Raw genomic sequence first — 17,292 nt, forward strand, 5'->3', positions numbered from 1 at the left:
TCCACATTAAGCCCCGATAGAGCACGGTATTAATTTCAATCATAAGGTAAGATTGATTTTATTGATCAAAAAACTAAAAAAACTACTAAAGGTTCTAAAATTACCAAAAATGAAATGGGATCGCTGCGACTTCTATCCTTGCAACCCAAGCCCAAAGTCTCTGTGCTGCTGCTGGGTTTGCTCAACTTTGGACAATGCCAGCGTAATTTGGACTCCAACCGGTGCTACTGCTATGAAGAAGTTAGAGACAGTCCAGAGGAAATTTACGAAGTTTGCAGTGCCGTAGATTTCTACACGGATATTCCACCCGTTTACTGGGGCTTGGCTGAGATTAAATTTCTGCTTTTGAATGAGCAGTTCTCCTTCATTGCCTGTATCCTTCGGTTCGGTTTTGGCCAGAATGACCCTTGGTTAAGAGCTTGCGCCTCGTTTTATAAGAATCACCAAATGTTCGACTTTCATCTTCCATTTTCCCGCCCCAAGGAATCCACAATTTCCGTGTAATTACCATCATAATTATTTTCTTTTTTTATATTTTTCCCTTGCCTTAGTAAGTACTCCAGTTAGACAATGGATTTATTAAAAAAAAGGCACATTTTAAAGATTTTTTGCGATTCTTGCTCCAGAAACTTTGAGAACCCCTGAGCTTGATAAATGTTGCTCTTTTTGTACCGGTTTTTTTTAAAAAGCTCACGCCCAAACGTCACAACGTTGCGCAGCATGCATTTGACAGTTGGCAAACGCACGTACGCACATGTCCAAGGCCATTCATTTGTTTACCCACAAAGTGTGGTTGACATTCGTCGGCAATTGAGAAGACGACGCAGCTGCTGGCGAGTGCTAGAACTACGCTTATTTCCGCAATTATTCGGCCATTTACGCGTGCAGCGATTTCGATTGGGCGCACAAAATCAGTACCGGCCTCAAAATTGATTCCCCCGGCATGGTTTCAACCCGTGGTCATAACACGAAGTACAAATTTTGCGATGGCGAAAAGGTGCTGTGCTACGAGCCGGATCCAACCAAAGCGAAGGTCCTGTACGATTCAAAGGTAAACACACAAGCACCGCGAAATGGGAATGAGGGGGTTGAGGGTTGGTTTCATGTTTGTGTTCTCGCTGACTTCTTAAGGTTCTGGAAGTATCCGAAGGTAAAGACAAACGGGGCCGGCGTATCGTAGAATACTTGATACACTTCCAGGGCTGGAACTCGTCCTGGGACCGGAAAGTGAGTGAGGATTTCATCCTGAAGGACACGGAAGAGAATCGCCAGTTACAGAAGGATTTGGCGGAAAAATCGCAGCTATATCAGTAAGTGAAAATGCTGTGGTACGCGTTTCTCCGGAAAAAATTAAATTAGCTTTTTGTTTGTTTCACTCCGCACAGAGGTGGATATTTATATCGGAAGGAACGAAAAAAACAGCGCGCGAAAAGTTTAACCGATCGCATCGAAAGCTTAACGAGTGCCAAGTCCCATCACATCAATCCGTCATCGGAAGACGGTAGCTCGTGCAGTAACGGTTTTAGTAGAGACGAAAATGAGTACAATATTGATGGTAAGAGAGGGATCGAATTTTTTTTTTCAATATTTTTAGGCATTTTATATCTCTGTTTCAGACATGGACGAATACTACAGCAGCTCGGTCGAGAGCTCACACGAGGAAGAAAAGGTTTACCTTCAAGCAGGCAGCAAGTTTCGCAAATATCTCGACCTAGATCACCACTTAATTGTGTCCGAAGGCATGCTGGTGGAACTACCGGCCAAACTTCCCGTGGTGACGATATTGGAAGATTTTGTTCGCTACTACACCATTCGCCAGCTGTTTGAATGTGGCCATCAGGAGCAAACCAAGTCCCGACGGCGCAACAGTTCTGCATTACGCAGCGAGCACAAAATACGCGACTACGAGCAGATACGTACGAACGTAGAACTGTGCAAAGAGGTAGCGGATGGGCTGCGCGTATACTTTGACTTTACCCTTCAGGACTATCTGCTGTACCCGCAAGAAAAATCGCAAGCCCAGATCGTTTTGGCAGAAGAGAATCTACGCAACTTTACCTACATTGCATCGCAAAATCTTTCGCTGGACATGCTAACCGTACGGCTCGAGTCCCCTACGGTAGATGTGAATCAGCCGCTTAGCGAACATTCAGACCACCATCAGTCAACTTCGGCCGCATCTGCCGAAGAACGACGGCGGCGACGATTACGCTCGCACAAAAACGAAGAGAATGAATTTGTGCTGGATTTTGGCGCTCTGCAGGGCCAGTCGGGACATCACATTCAACCAAGTGTGGCAACAGCGGAATGCACCGGCAACCTGTCGCCATTCGGATCGAGCCTTAACATTCTGCGCTCCGTCATTCCACAGAACGTGACCATTTCGCGGGAAGCCAAAGAGGTGCTGGACGATGTGTTTCGGTGGCGCATTCTACCTTCGAATGCACCGGCCGAACCGTCCATGATTTACGGTGCCGTTCATCTGGCGCGGCTTGTTGTAAAGCTACCGGAATTTCTGTCCGCAACGGCAATGGCAGACGAGAAGCTGAAGCTGCTGCTCAAATTCTTGGACACATTTGCCGAGTTTATTGAGGAACACGAGGAATGGTTTGGAAAACAGTTTTACTTTAGCCTACGAGACAATGAAGGTAGTGTATGAATTCCGGGCGTGATGCCTTAGCGTTAAGGCTTTTGTTTTTTAGTGTAGTATGAGAGGAGGTAATTGTAACAGTGGATCAAATCGAATAAATAAGACTTAACAAATTATAATTCAAATGCTCTTTGATATCAAAATGCCGTGTGGTAAGCACACTTTGTCTTTAACAACCTTGGTGACGTTTAACTGTCAAGTTTGTTTAGAAGATTGTTCACAATTTGTTCACAACAAAAACATTCGCAAGAAGCATCATTCTTGAATAGAAAAAAATTCGTCTTGTTCTGTGAAAGATATTATAAAAAGGACTAAACATGAGTCCTCCAACTACACAATACGGTATCCAAAGTACTGCTGGAGCAGTTCCAGTTAAAAATACAAAAGGTACGTTGTAAATTGCAGTGTAAAGTTCGAAGGCAGGAGACTCCTTTCTCTCTGCACTGGGATGCTACATGTTCTGTATCTTTTTAGGTGAAATATCTATGCAGAAGGTAAAAGTACATCGTTACGTTTCGGGAAAGAGGCCAGAATACGCACAATACGCCAGCAGTGATGAAGAGTCGGAGGATGACGACTTCTTGGAACACCGTCGGACAAATGAGGAACAGCAGCAGCGAGAAGATTCGTGAGTAAACTGATGTTATTGTCGAGGGTTTGGAAGTTGATTAATTGGGGTTTTTTTTTGTTTCAAAAAGTGACGATAATGATCTACCAGATGATGTGGACGATCCCCGTATCCGCCGCCTGCAAGCGATTCGTTCGGAAACGCAGGACGACCTAGAACGGGAACGCAAAGAACGACACCGGGTTATACACGAACCCGAGCTGGTGGATTCAGACGATGACAAGGAGGAGCAGAGTGATGATGGTGCCGATAATGAACGACGACGGTACAGTGACGATGAACGGGAGCAGACAAATGCATCATCCCGTCGGAGACGCATTTCCCTAGGTTCCGAGTCGGAATCGGAAGCCGAACTGAGCGATGCGGAGATCGAGCGTAGGCGTAATTTGCTGAAAGCGAAAATGCTTCAGCAAAAGCAACGCGAAGAAGAGGAACTGCTGCAAAAGCAGGAGGAAGAGGGCATGTCGGATTCGGAAGAGTCGGAAAGCTCCGAGTATGAGGAGGAAACGGAAAGTGATGAGGAAAATGAACCACGACTAAAGCCACTGTTCGTACGCAAGAAGGACCGTACTACGATCATCGAGAAAGAACGAGAAGCAAACCGGCAGAAGCAGCTCGAGTACGAGACGAAAAAGATGGCCAAAGAGCGAAGGAAACAGACGCTCCGTTTGGTGGAGGACACCATCAAGAAGGAGCTGGAAAAAACGAAGGTCGAAAACGAACCATCGTTGAACGACGTTAACACGGACGACGAGAACGACGAGGTGGAATATGAAGCGTGGAAGCTGCGCGAATTGAAACGCATCAAGCGAGACCGCGAGGAGAAGGAACAGTACGTCGTATGGTTTAGATATGATTTAATGGGTGAAAACTAATTCTTGGTACACTTTATTTTTGCTTTAGGGTCGAGAAGGAAAAGCAGGAAATCGAACGGCTGCGCAACATGACGGAAGAGGAACGGCGCCAGGAGCTACGCAACAATCCAAAGCAGGTCACCAACAAAAACGTGAAGGGCAAGTACAAGTTCCTGCAGAAGTACTACCATCGCGGTGCATTCTACCTCGACCAGGAGGACGACGTGTACAAGCAGGACTTCTCAGCACCGACGCTCGAGGATCACTTTGACAAGACGATCCTGCCGAAGGTGATGCAGGTGAAAAACTTTGGCCGGTGTGGTCGCACTAAGTACACGCACCTGGTCGACCAGGACACGACCAAGTTCGATTCACCGTGGGTAGCGGACACGGCCAACAGTACGATCTTCCATTCGGAGCGTGCCGGTGGGATGAAGCAGGTGTTCGACAAACCTTCGCTTTATCGCAAAAAGCGTGACGCATAGATATTTATTCGAATTAAACGGTTTGCATATTAGAATATGTTTTGAAAAATAAAAGGAGATCATAATAATAGTGTAATAGTAAGTAGTGGAGTGTGGCACTTTTGTTACTCACGGAGGGATGTTTGTTCTCAAAGAAAGATGAACTGCATCGACGGGAAATATTTTTCTAGCACGTAGAACAAGCTCACTATTCCATTGTCGAACAATTGCTGCAAATGAAAATGGGAGATGCAAGGTGTAAGCAACAAAACATAGCTGTAGGACGTTATTTAATGGTCAAAACTTTGAACTATTCTTACCTCACATGCTTTGTCCAGCAGGACGATCTTACAACCGTCGCAGTATAGAAAGCTGAGAAACAGGATTAGGTAGGCAATATGCTGCTGTGTTTCATTCAGCGATACTTCTACATTGTCGTTTTCGAGAATGTGAATGTGTACTGCTTTTATGCGATGCAAGCTGAACGATATCTGCGGATAAGAATAATGAAAATTCATTTGTTAGTACAACGGATGTTTGGGGTAAGTGTGCCATAGCGGGTAAGATGAGCCCGCTATACACAATTCTTCGTGTCTGTGACTAGATAAAGTTTACCAAATTTCATGGATAATAGTTAGTTTTTCTATCACTTTTTATGCGAAATAATCAACAAGATCCAAAACATAGAAACAATATTATTAAAAACTGTGGATTACATGACAATGTTTAAGCAAAAAGACGTCGAATCGCGAAGACAATTTAAAGAAATAATTATTTTTTCACCAAAAAATCGAAATAGAAAAAAAATTGCCCCAATCAAAGGGCTCCGCCATTAATTGGAGCAAGAGTGCAGCAAACTTTTGCCGCGACCCGGATTGAACCCCAGAGTCCGGATTCGGATTTTTTTCATTACTAATTTACAGATAGGCGCAGATGTCTACTTTTTAGCGAACTAAGTCCAAAAGGTGGCCAGCGAATAGAACTGAATCGGCAGTGAGATTCGAAACCGAAAGGAGCAACCCGATCTGATATTCCGTTTTAACATAATTTTTTAATTTATTTTGGGATTGATAAATGAAAAATAAGTATAAAATGACTGTGAAAGTAAATTTTGCCTTTTAAAACGAGGTTCAAACTAGTCCCACTTGTCCCGATTTCTGATACATGTTTGCAGTAACGTCGTCAAATTCCTGCAACGGAAAGTAATTATTCAACAAAAACTGTTGCAATTTCGAGGAAAAAACATGAAAATGAATCATGGAAAACCCTGCCTTTGCTGGCCGTAGTTCCGAAAACAAGTTCATTATTAACCTTGATTTCTCATCGATACCGTGCGTTTATACTTGCAATGAACGGATACCTTCTTGGCCAATCGCTGGTGACCAAATCATTACCACTGCCACCGGTGCAACTGTGTGCGTATAAAACTACTAGCTAGCGGCTTTTTCTAAGGTTCGCTTGTTGTTTATGGTAGGTGCAATAGTAATATTCCGACCCGAAGGGCACTGAGACATCCCATCCAGCATAAAGTTCGGTGCAACACAGCCTGCTGCGAGTTAATCACAGTCAGACCGGTGATTCGGTGGGTACCATAATATACCGGACAGGAGAAGATAGCAGGCCCGGCCTATTCTTACATTGCTCTAGTGTCTAGGCTACGTGGCCAACACAAAACAACACCCCATATCCCTTTTGCGAGTATGATTCCGCGGGCAGCAGGTGCCTTGTTGGTGATTTGCTTTGCCCTCGTGGGCAGTACGCAGGCACTGTACTCCTCATCCGATGATGTCGTGGCACTGACGACGGCCAACTTTGATCGAACCGTGGTGAAAAGTGACGAAGTATGGGTGGTGGAGTTTTACGCACCGTTCTGTGGCCACTGTCGTAATCTAGTGCCAGAGTACAAAAAGGCGGCCACCGCACTGAAGGGCGTTATAAAGGTCGGTGGCATCAACTGTGAGGAAGAACAGGGCCTTTGCGGACAGTACGGCGTACGAGGCTATCCCACCATCAAGATCTTCGGTGCGAATAAACGTTCCCCAGTCGATTACAATGGGCAGCGTACGGCCAAGGACATCGCGGAGGCAGCATTGGCTGAGGCGAAGAAAAAGATCAAGAACGTTCTCGGTGGTGGCGGTAGCAGCAGTGGCGGAAGTGAAGGCGGCAGCGGATCATCCAAGGATGACGTTATCGAGCTAACTGATGCAAACTTCGATAAGCTGGTGCTACAGAGCGAGGAACCATGGTTGGTAGAATTCTTCGCACCGTGGTGTGGTCATTGCAAAAATTTGGCACCCCACTGGGCCAAGGCCGCTACGGAGCTGAAGGGCAAGGTAAAGCTGGGCGCACTGGACGCGACAGTACATCAGCAAAAGATGGCCGAGTACGGTGTGCAAGGTTTCCCGACGATCAAGTACTTCCCAGCCGGTACGAAGGATCGCAACGCGGCCGAAGACTATAACGGTGGACGCACATCGTCCGACATCGTAAACTGGGCGCTGGACAAGTATACCGAGGACATCCCTAGCCCGGAAATCGTACAGCTCACGTCGGAACAGGTTGCGCGGGACACGTGCGAGAAGAAACCGCTCTGTGTCGTGTCCGTGCTGCCCCACATCCTCGACTGTAATGCCGAATGTCGCAACCGGTACCTGCAGATCCTGCAGACGATGGGCGACAAGTACAAGAAGAAGGAATGGGGTTGGTTGTGGACGGAGGGTGGCGCTCAGCTGGAACTCGAATCGACGCTCGATATTGGCGGTTTCGGCTATCCGGCGATGGCGGTTGTTAATCTCAAGAAAATGAAATACTCGCTACTGCGCGGTTCATTCTCGAAGGATGGCATTAACGAGTTCCTGCGCGATCTATCGTTCGGCCGGGGTCACACGGCACCGGTGAAAGGGGCCGAACTGCCAAAGATTTACACCGTCGAACCGTGGGACGGTAAGGACGGACAGCTGCCCGAGGAGGAAGAGATCGACCTATCCGATGTGGATTTGGACGAGAAGGATGAGCTGTAAGATGGCGCATACAAAGGACTGCCAGAGCAAACCCGCAAGCCGGGGTTTTTGCTCCCCGGCATCGCGATATCTTCCCATGGAAGCGCTTCGTGTGCTTTAGTACGTAAGGATATAGGAGAAGCAAAAAATAGTGGCAAGAAGTAATGTCCATACACAAAAGTAACAGTCATTTGCATTTAAACCATACAACACACTCCCCAAACAGAACCAGGAATTTGGCCGGGAAATGTGTATACTTTTCTTTGTGTAAAGCAGCAACGGTGAAGATAAGTAAAAAGGATAATAAAGAACTGATAGACAAATCCGCTATCTACGTGTTTGTTCTTCATCCCCATGTAACGGGTTGGCTAAGTCTAATCATAATCAAACTTACCTGAGAGTAGTCGTTGCGTTCATTATCTTCCATCTCTGGTGTCTCGTATTCGAAGGACACGTGTACGGTTCCGCCCATTTCGGGCAAATCTTCCGAAATGGACGACACCAGTTGACACATCTGGCGCAGCTTCTGCACATGCAGCTTGTCGATGATCGGCAGGATTAGATTGTTAAAACACATATCCCTCGCTTCCGATCGTTCCTGTTCGAGAACTGTAAGATACTTGACTTTGGACTTAAAGTAGCCAATCCGCGCGCTGCTGTATCCGGGCGGTAGTTGTTGCAGTTGCAGCTGGGTGGCAACTATATTTTCCATCATTTTGTCGATTTCTTCCACCGGCCGTTGGCGTGCTAGGGTAAAGTGGCTTAATTTTTTGTCCTCGAACGACGAGAAACCTTTTTCCCGGCAATAATCTTCCAGCATGTTTTCGGTGCTTGCGATACAAGTGGCAAGAGATTTTTCTTGCAAATCGAGAGATTGAATTTGCTGTATCAGCTCATCGATTTCAACTGGATCACGCTCTACCTCGGCGGGAACAACAATGTTGGCCATTTGATCAATGGCCGTGATGGCGCGCAAAATTGCTTCAATACAATTCGTCCAACAGTCAATCAGTTTTCGGTAAACGGCAGACGTCATACCTTCCAATATTGGGCAACAATCTTCATCAACGAAGAAGCGTTCGAGCGCGAATTGTACCGTGTCGCATTTTGCTGTCAGTTCCTTTAGACCGTTGTAGTAAGATGTTTTGTTCTGGCTTACCGCTTGCAGAAGGGTTTCAAGTTCTCCGTTTAAGCGTGAAACTTCGTCTTTCAGCTGGTTCTCGTTTAGCAAAGGTACAGCAGCGTTATTTTCAATTTGGGTAATAAATTTGTCCAATGAATCATAGCGCGCTTGAAGTCGTGTTTCATGATTGTTGGCCGTTATGTAGCAATTTATCAGGCTTGGAAGATCTTGAAATTTTAATCTGTAAAAATAATAAAGATAAAATGATTAAGTTGTATGGAAATAAAAACAAAAACATATTTCCTCCCCGACGGGGAATCGAACCCCGGTCTCCCGCGTGACAGGCGGGGATACTGACCACTATACTATCGAGGACATGTCAACCGACTTCGCCAGAGCATTATAAAAGCTACCGTACCAACCAACAACCTTATAACGATGTTACGCATTTTAGCAAGATGTTTGCCTAGTGAGCTTATATAATCTAAATGCTATAAAAATACTAATTGAAACTATTAAAATTATTTATTTTCGGTAACATGCGAACAAGGCAAGGGTGATTGATAAGAATCTGCCCTATTTACAAAATTGCCTTAATAACCACTACTAAGGGGTTTTTTAATACAAAATTTGCCTCCTTAGTTCCTTAGTTGGCGGATTCACAGAGATTTTATAAATAGGGTAAATTAACAAAAAGTTTCTTTAAAATTCATTTAAAAAACCCTTTGATATGCTAGCAATCATAGTGGTTGTAATACGAAATGAGCAAAATTCAGTAATTTATTCGGATTATAGTACTATTGCTCGTTCATTACTTCTTGCTGCTGATATTGTATATTCGTTTCAAAACATTTCCATCTTGCTTAAAGCGAAAGCAAGTTATAATGAGAAAAAATAAAGTTTTACTGCTATCCATTAACAAAACTATGAATAGAAAAAAGTAGCTTTCTAAGCTTTTTCTACAATTTGATGGAACTTATAAATTGAAATAGTTACATTGCTTGTGATACTTTGAATGGAAAAACAAATAACACAATCTGTAATTTGAAAAAAAAAAACAGAAAATAACACAAAAGATTCCTTCCTCCCCGACGGGGAATCGAACCCCGGTCTCCCGCGTGACAGGCGGGGATACTGACCACTATACTATCGAGGATATGCTCTGTTCGTGATTACACGCATTTTTTGAAACTTTCCCCTCTAGAATCTTGCTTCCTATTATCATAGAACGATGCAAACATTACAGATGGGAAACGGACAACATTTTTATTGCGTGTGTTCCACGCAGCACACCATATCCTCGATAGTATAGTGGTCAGTATCCCCGCCTGTCACGCGGGAGACCGGGGTTCGATTCCCCGTCGGGGAGAGTTACTTTTTTTACGTTGCTCATGGGCCGGGTGTTGTAACCTCACTATTCAATCTACTCAAGACTATGAAAGGAATAAATTAAATTGAGTATTGAAACTATTCAATATTTTACGAAATCAAAAGTTTGTGCTGCTACCGAATTTAAAATGAGAATGAAATCCTTTAACCAATATAATTAAGCGGTGAGTTTCGTACTTTGACGGACCAACGATTCATAAGACAGAACAATTAATGTTTTAAAACTCACCTGGGCCACTGAATACGGCTGCCATTGCGAAATCCATCCAAATCCGTAAGTAGTACATGTTTGTTGGAAATCAGAATTTTCAAATATTCGCCTGCTTCATGCGACTTCCTGTTGGTTTGCAATTGCGCCACTAAACGTTCCACGACCGTATTTACTTTTTTCACAGTCTCTTCATAATTTACCGTACCGCCACCATCCTCTTCTGGAACATTTTTGCGCAGAAAATTGTGCAAACTATTTCGTACACGTGTTTCCAGCACAAAGTATGGGAAGCGAACTGTTAGGAGTTTTTCCTGTTCGATCACTCGCTTCACGTGCGCTACACTGTTTTCCGTACGAAATATGGCTGCGCAGGAGAGCCCTTCACTCCATTTAGCTCTGATTCCAGTATCTAGCGCACGATCGTACAGGAAGCCTAAAAAGTCTTCCTTGACTGCAACGTCCGATAGGTCTACGGCTATCTGCACCGCAGCAATGGCCAACAGTTCCGTGAAGGGAATCGAAGGAATTTCTTCAAGATAGTTGCGCCAAATCTGATGCTGAAGATTACTATTTTCATTTTCGAGTGCAGTTATTTTATTCGTGGTTTCTACAATCTCAACCAGTGTGTTTTGGAGCTGGTCAATAAGCTCAACACAGCTGGAATCATCGTCATTCGCTGCCGATAGAATGGAACACGACAGATTTTTAAACTTGTGCATTTGATCGACACTGCTCGCTAATTTGCCTTTCTCTCGGTTCACATCTGCAACAGCACTTCGAATAGAATTCTTTATAGATTGTTTGTGCATTTGAAGATAGCTGATAAGAAATTCGAAAACGAAAAAATAATATAATAACCTAGACGTAACATGAGCGATAATTAAACTTACCTTATGTAGATCTTTCGTTCGTATTCGTTTCTTATCTTCAGCAGCATCATAAACGATTGATTGTTTTCGATGGAGCATCGTACATTCTCCACCTCCAATTCCAAAAACTCAATCGACTTTAATTTACTTACAACATTCTCGATCTCGATGATGCTTTTCTTCAGTTCCTCTAAAGTTGTTTCAAACTCCGATCGCACTTCCAGGGATTTCTCCGCTTCGTTAAGTTCTGCTTGACAGAAAATCAGCAAGTTTTCAAGCTCACTTTTCATTACCATTATTCTTATGGCAGCAATTTCCCGATCCATAAGTAGGTTTATGTCCATATCACGAACGACTTGGTTTGCCAACAGCTGCCGTTTTTCGATTCCAGCGTTCCTTAGCATCAGTTTAAGCTGCTTCACCTCACTTCGGTACCGTTGCACTTGCTCCGAATGTACACGGGTACACAACTGCTGAAGCGAATTCTTCAAATTTGAGTATTGATTCGATAGTTCGATGCGCTCCTGCAACTCGGCAATCTGGGGCCGAAAGTCTTGCAGCTGTGTTGTGTGGAAAAGCTGTCGCATTTCAAGCTTAAAATCACCATCGGTTTGCTGCCGCTCATTAAACTGCCGGCAGAGTAAACAATCGTACAGCACGCTCCAAAGTTTGGAGGGACACACGACATACTTCCGGAAGCGTCGTAACGAGAGTAAAATGTTCAGACTTGGATATTTTACGGTACCGTAGAAAAGTCCCGGACACAGCTTGTTAAAGTCGTCGATAGCAATTTTAAGTCCGTCATCGATGCGAACCAACCCACCATGCCGGACGCTGCGCTGCAGAGTAAATCCTTTGCCATCGAACGGTGGGCACTTGGAGCCTCGCAAGTGCCGGAATGGGTCAGTTTTTGTTTGTAGCCGTAAGGCCACGGAACTTTCAGTCAGGATGCCAAACAGTGGTATAGTGTGGTTAAAGAACCAGGGCAGAATTCGACGTATGGAAGCATCGAGCATACTAGGCGAGGATCGCACTAGTATCGTTTGGAGCGTACCGTCGTCGCTGGGGTAGGTTATCTGTGAAGAACATGTAAAATGGGTATTTTCACGTTTAAATGCATGAAAACAGATGCATTCTCACATTACCCCAATAATGCGCATTGTGAAATTGCTGAAATGCACTGAAAAAGGTCAATTTTATCACTAGCAACACACCAATGCACTACTATCAGCTTTCGAGACACAACTAGACTGCTAGCGACACAGTGATGGATTTCGTTCAAGGAAAACGTAGAACAATAAAAAAAACCGTTGCAACAGCCATTTTGGAGCACCAATTTGAAGGTGCAGTTGAGAAAATATTTTAAAAACACACCACTGAGAGTTTTCATATTGAACTGTTGGTTGACGATATATAGGGTGAAACATTTTTTGACTATTTATAACCGGTTTTGAACATTAAAAACATTAATTTTAATAGAAACATTTATAAAATACAACCTCCACTGGCAGTACAGGGTGGCTTAGAATAAATCTTTGTTAACATGGAACAAGCACATCTCATCTATACACACTTTGCACGATTTGAGTTTGACATTCGGGAATTGTGTTTTCAAAACAAACACGTACATTCATGCAAAACGCCGCGTACGCAAAACAAACTTTGGCGGAAACAATTGTGTAAAGTATTGCGGAAATAAGTAACAAATCACATTTTACCCCGTTTGCCAGAAATAATGTCCGGCAAAAGGTGAACACCGTACGTGATGGAAACGAACACCGTACAAACGGTCACGCTAACCAATAGTATTATCGGTGTGGGCATCCTGTCTATGCCCTTCTGCTTCCAAAGGGTAAGTGCGCGAGAGATGAATCTATCGAAGAAAGGGTTCGAATAAACCATTTTCGTTCGGCACGGCTCTATTTCCTTTTAGTGTGGAATTGTGCTTTCGATTGTGCTTCTACTGCTCAGCAGCTATGTCACTCGTCTGGTGTGCAGCTACATGGTAAAATCGGCCATCATTTCCAGGCGAAAAAACTTTGAGCAAATAGGTACGAAACCGAGCTAGTTCGAAAACTGCCGCATGCTAATCACTTGCCTAAATTATTTTGCAGCATTTTATGCCTTCGGTTCGGGTGGAAAGCTACTCGTAGAGCTATGCGTCGTTGGCTATCTGCTGGGCACCTGCATTGCCTACTTCGTTGTCGTCGGTGACCTTGGGCCGCAAATTACGGCCAAAATTTTGTCCATGCACGAAAGCGACAGTCTCCGAACATGGGTTATGATTGTGGTGACAATCGTGTGCATTATTCCCCTCGGAATGTTGCGAAACGTGGACAGTCTGGCGTCGGTTTGTACGGCCTCCCTAGGGTTCTACCTTTGTCTGGTGCTTAAAGTGGTTTCGGAATCAAGCGAAAAATTTCAACACACCGGTTGGTTCGAGCGGTTGGATTTATGGAACTGGGATGGAATATTGCAGTGTATGCCGATTTTTACGATGGCCCTTTCTTGTCAGATGTAAGTGTTTGGTAGCGATGGCGGTAGGAGCTGATTTGTTGATCACTTTTTCTGTTTCTTATGTAGGCAAATATTTGAAGTGTATGCCACGATGCCCACCACATCATTGGATAAGATGAGCAGAGTCATACGACAGTCCACAAACATTTGTACAATGATATACGTTGCGATTGGATTCTTCGGCTATGTGGCCTTCAATGGGCACCGATTTTCGGGAAATATTCTCGTCGATTTTACCCCTTCCTTTGCGAGCGACATAATCAAGATGGGATTTGTGCTTTCGGTAGCGTTTAGCTTTCCGCTAGCGATCTTCCCCTGCCGGGTAAGCCTTTACTCGTTGCTGTACAAGCGTGCGTCGGACGGTCACATGTACATACCGGAGTCAAAGTTTCGTCCCCTTACGATAGCGATCGTGGTTGTGGCGCTAATATTTGGTTTGCTAATACCATCGATCGAGGTAGTGATTGGACTGGTTGGTTCGACGATTGGTGTTGCGATATGTCTGATTATACCGGCCGCATGCTACATGACCATTTGTAAAACAAACATAAGTGAAAAGCAGCTGGCCCAGGTGATGATTGCATTCGGATTTATTATTATGGTGTTGGGGACGTATGCCAACTTGCAGGCAATCGATCGTGCACCGGAAAGGAAGTACGAGCTCACTGTAGCACCACCCGTACTGGAGAAACTCGTTGGCAAACCGATGCCACTGGAAGCGGACAAAAAGGCCGACGATCTCAAACCACAAGCACCGGCACCGGTTCTGCCCGTAGAATCGGTAACGGAGAAGATCATACCAAAGATAGAATCACCGCAACAGGTTGCTGTACCAGCAAAGCCAGCAAAACCTACAGCTGATGAACGAGAACCGAAAAAGGCGACGAAACTATTGGCAGAAGGATCTAATGTCCAAAAACCAGGCGCCTTGTTGGAATCATCGTCACCATCCAAAGACACCCGAGCAGGGATCAATAACGAGGCAATACTGAAGGAAGAGCATGAAATAGCGGTAGAAGAGAAGGAAAAAATAGTGCAAGAAATCAGTGAACTGAAGAACGCGAAAAAGGTCCTGGAAGCCGAAGTGGAAAACATCAAGGAAGAGCTGGTGAAGAAAAACAAAGAAACTGAACAGTTGGTGCTGAAGAAGCTGGACGAGATTGTGGAAAAAATTTCCGTCCAGAAGGCCGGCATCGGATCGCGTGAAGAGGAGCAACAACGGAAGAATGGTCCGGAACTGCTCACGATCGTTGAAAACGCAAAGCAAGATCCCATACCGAACGATCCGATCGTGAAGCTACTGAAAGCGGGAGGAAACAATAAATCGATACCACAGATCCAGGGTAGAAGTGCTGGAAATGATACCGAGGACAAACAGCGTAACGTTCTGTCGCCCGATTTGGATAACGCTGGTGTACCGGTAGAAGGTGCCGGCGCTGGTGAGTTACCGGTTGAGCCGACGGGAGAAGCGAATGCCAAACGACCTGAGAAGGAAGACGGAAAACAAGAAATGGAGCAAGATTTTAAAGCACCAGCTGAAGAAGTACTGCACAAGAGCGATGCGAAGCAAACATCACAAAACCGGTCAGATCCTACGAAGAATGAAGTTCCGCCGAGCTCCGCTAATTCGAATAAGAACGTTCTACAATCGACTGAGTTGAAAGAAGCAAAAATGCAACCACCGGTGGATGATGGAAAGGGCAAGGAGAAAAATGTTCCCTTGCCACCGTTACCGGTAGAAGTGCCGGACGAAGTAGTGGCCGAAGCGATTAATCCCACCGTACGATCGGAACAGAAGGTGCAAAATTTGGCTGCCGATGAAGCGATGGCAGGCAAGCGTGATTTGTTGGCAATGCGCTTGAAACGTGAAGCGATCGATCCGCACGACGAGCCGGACAACTGTCCGCAGCGTACCGTGCCGGGTGTGGTTGAGCCTGGGAAAAGTTTATTCGAACACACGAATGAACCGGCCAAGCTGGAGAAGGATGGATTTCGATAGAAGTTATTTAGACTGAAGGTGATATATAAAGAAAGGGTAGGATGTGGCAATGATAGGAACGTTTTTTGGAGGTATTTTATAGTGAAATAGTTGTATCTTGAACGAGAGAAAGTGTGTATTTATGGGGCATAAGGGAGCACACAGGAAACGTTGTTAATTGCAAGCCATGTGAAATAAACTAATTGGTTTCAATGAAATCCAGTACTTGCAGAAGAGCTGAAGCTTATTATTTTTCGTCTGCTGTCCTAAGAATCTCTTTATGAATTTAAAAGTCATACAACCATGCATATGCCAGCAAAGCTAGGGTTAAACTACACGATGAGATCATTCGGCATCCCCGCTAAGGGTTCAGCGACAAGGAGGTGGGTTTCTTTGTTTTTGTTATAGTGAAACCAGAGAAGAAATCATCGTTATAGTCATCCAATGAGCTGTAATGCAAACAGTTTTTCTTCTTTTTCTTGGCTTAACGACCTTCCAGGACACACCGGCCATCTAATGGCTTACTAGACTTTGCTGATATTAGTTGCTGCAGTCGATCCAACCGTGGGCGCAGTAGGTGGCCGTCTATGGACCCGACAGCTGCCTCGTGTAATCGTACTCGGGACCCCTGATGTTCGTGTTAGGGAAGGTGCACCCTCCACCAGCCAACTTTTTTATTTTGATGGTGATCGGGCCCGATATTCATTCTGCCAAGGGTCACCATACATCTTTATCCGCCACTGCGTAGTTGGATGGTTAGTCATCACTAAACTACACAGAATTAGAGTCCTTGTACTATAAAATAGTCAAAGGCTGCCATGGACAGGACATGGACAGAAACGACTTATTGGTCTCAAATTTGCGCTCAACTGTGATCTATGATATTTAGCACTTCTAAATCTTACTAAGATAAGTACGTCAGTAATTCTTTCGCAATAGTAATATTGAGCTTTCGTTTCATAACACATCATCAACAAGCGTGCCTTTTAAAAATGAATGGATTTCAATATTAATTTAAAACATTCCCCCCCCCCCCACCTCCCCCGTACCCAGCTATAGTGCAATCAATGATTGCTGCTGCTGCGCCAGAACTCGCCCCTCCCCCAATTCTGTCATCAGCATCGGAAAAAGGACCGTTATTTCCGTTTTTCGAATCTTCATCCCACCACGTGGATCCTTAATCCAATCAAGGGACCATGTTGCGAGTTCCGACAGCCAAAAGCAATTGATTGGTGGTGGTTTTTCCCTCTGCACGGGTCTAAAGTCGATTGGAGTAGGTTTTCCTCTTCCCGAACGAAAAACAACCGGCGGCCATTTGCGTATTATTATCCCTGACAGCAGCAAACAAAGCGGAGAACCATTCGAGCTTTTTATCGTGCGCTCTTTAGAGAGATCAGATCGGGGAGGGAGACAAATGTTTTGTTTCATAAAGAATTTTCCAATCAGAGTGTGTGTGTGTGTTTGGCTGGAAGGTTTTGGATTTTGTCGTAGAGAGATTTTGTTGCTGCTTTTGTTATTGTTTCCATTTGTCTCTAGGCTTTCGGGTGTTGGCCATGTGCTGGAAGACTGGAAACGGTATGATAATATGAATAATTGATCGGTAAATTGAA

The 17,292-nt window shown here is 44.7% G+C and overlaps 8 protein-coding genes and 3 non-coding genes across 11 annotated transcripts in view; 6 read left to right on the forward strand and 5 right to left on the reverse strand.

Moving 5' to 3' along the window:
• The window catches only part of LOC126557814 (fumarate hydratase, mitochondrial-like), a 269,371-nt gene that overhangs the window by 205,238 nt on the left and 46,841 nt on the right, over nucleotides 1-17,292 (reverse strand). The gene's annotated exons all lie outside the window — the stretch shown is intronic.
• Nucleotides 1-17,292, forward strand: part of LOC126556895 (centromere protein J) — a 190,017-nt gene that overhangs the window by 145,167 nt on the left and 27,558 nt on the right. The gene's annotated exons all lie outside the window — the stretch shown is intronic.
• LOC126556580 (fatty acid synthase-like) overlaps nucleotides 1-17,292 on the reverse strand; it is a 187,281-nt gene that overhangs the window by 136,505 nt on the left and 33,484 nt on the right. The gene's annotated exons all lie outside the window — the stretch shown is intronic.
• Nucleotides 845-2,659, forward strand: LOC126557827 (male-specific lethal 3 homolog). The gene is made up of 4 exons (XM_050213725.1): nucleotides 845-1,051; nucleotides 1,132-1,310; nucleotides 1,386-1,555; nucleotides 1,617-2,659. Exons 1-4 carry the CDS (start codon nucleotides 944-946, stop codon nucleotides 2,657-2,659), a joined length of 1,500 nt encoding a protein of 499 aa, XP_050069682.1. The 5' UTR covers nucleotides 845-943.
• LOC126557915 (microfibrillar-associated protein 1) lies at nucleotides 2,927-4,637 on the forward strand. Its single transcript, XM_050213828.1, has 4 exons — nucleotides 2,927-3,037; nucleotides 3,125-3,278; nucleotides 3,349-4,110; nucleotides 4,182-4,637. The coding sequence occupies exons 1-4, from the start codon at nucleotides 2,968-2,970 to the stop codon at nucleotides 4,615-4,617; spliced, it is 1,422 nt and encodes a 473-aa protein (XP_050069785.1). The 5' UTR covers nucleotides 2,927-2,967; the 3' UTR covers nucleotides 4,618-4,637.
• On the reverse strand, nucleotides 4,746-12,347 carry LOC126556929 (uncharacterized). The gene is made up of 6 exons (XM_050212492.1): nucleotides 12,333-12,347; nucleotides 11,209-12,263; nucleotides 10,337-11,137; nucleotides 7,990-8,959; nucleotides 4,917-5,087; nucleotides 4,746-4,826 (listed from the first exon to the last, which is right to left on the reverse strand). Exons 1-6 carry the CDS (start codon nucleotides 12,345-12,347, stop codon nucleotides 4,746-4,748), a joined length of 3,093 nt encoding a protein of 1,030 aa, XP_050068449.1.
• On the forward strand, nucleotides 6,297-7,642 carry LOC126558044 (protein disulfide-isomerase A6 homolog). Its single transcript, XM_050213978.1, has one exon. It carries the CDS (start codon nucleotides 6,297-6,299, stop codon nucleotides 7,614-7,616), a length of 1,320 nt encoding a protein of 439 aa, XP_050069935.1. The 3' UTR covers nucleotides 7,617-7,642.
• Trnad-guc (transfer RNA aspartic acid (anticodon GUC)) lies at nucleotides 9,022-9,093 on the reverse strand. The gene has a single exon. It is a non-coding gene; the product is annotated as a tRNA-Asp (tRNA).
• Nucleotides 9,803-9,874, reverse strand: Trnad-guc (transfer RNA aspartic acid (anticodon GUC)). The gene has a single exon. It is a non-coding gene; the product is annotated as a tRNA-Asp (tRNA).
• On the forward strand, nucleotides 10,016-10,087 carry Trnad-guc (transfer RNA aspartic acid (anticodon GUC)). The gene has a single exon. It is a non-coding gene; the product is annotated as a tRNA-Asp (tRNA).
• LOC126557090 (putative sodium-coupled neutral amino acid transporter 10) lies at nucleotides 12,934-15,703 on the forward strand. The gene is made up of 4 exons (XM_050212744.1): nucleotides 12,934-13,039; nucleotides 13,121-13,238; nucleotides 13,302-13,704; nucleotides 13,771-15,703. The coding sequence occupies exons 1-4, from the start codon at nucleotides 12,953-12,955 to the stop codon at nucleotides 15,701-15,703; spliced, it is 2,541 nt and encodes an 846-aa protein (XP_050068701.1). The 5' UTR covers nucleotides 12,934-12,952.

The sequence above is a fragment of the Anopheles maculipalpis genome, chromosome 2RL (genome assembly GCF_943734695.1).
Source record: "Anopheles maculipalpis chromosome 2RL, idAnoMacuDA_375_x, whole genome shotgun sequence".
In the NCBI taxonomy this organism is placed as follows: domain Eukaryota; kingdom Metazoa; phylum Arthropoda; class Insecta; order Diptera; family Culicidae; genus Anopheles; species Anopheles maculipalpis.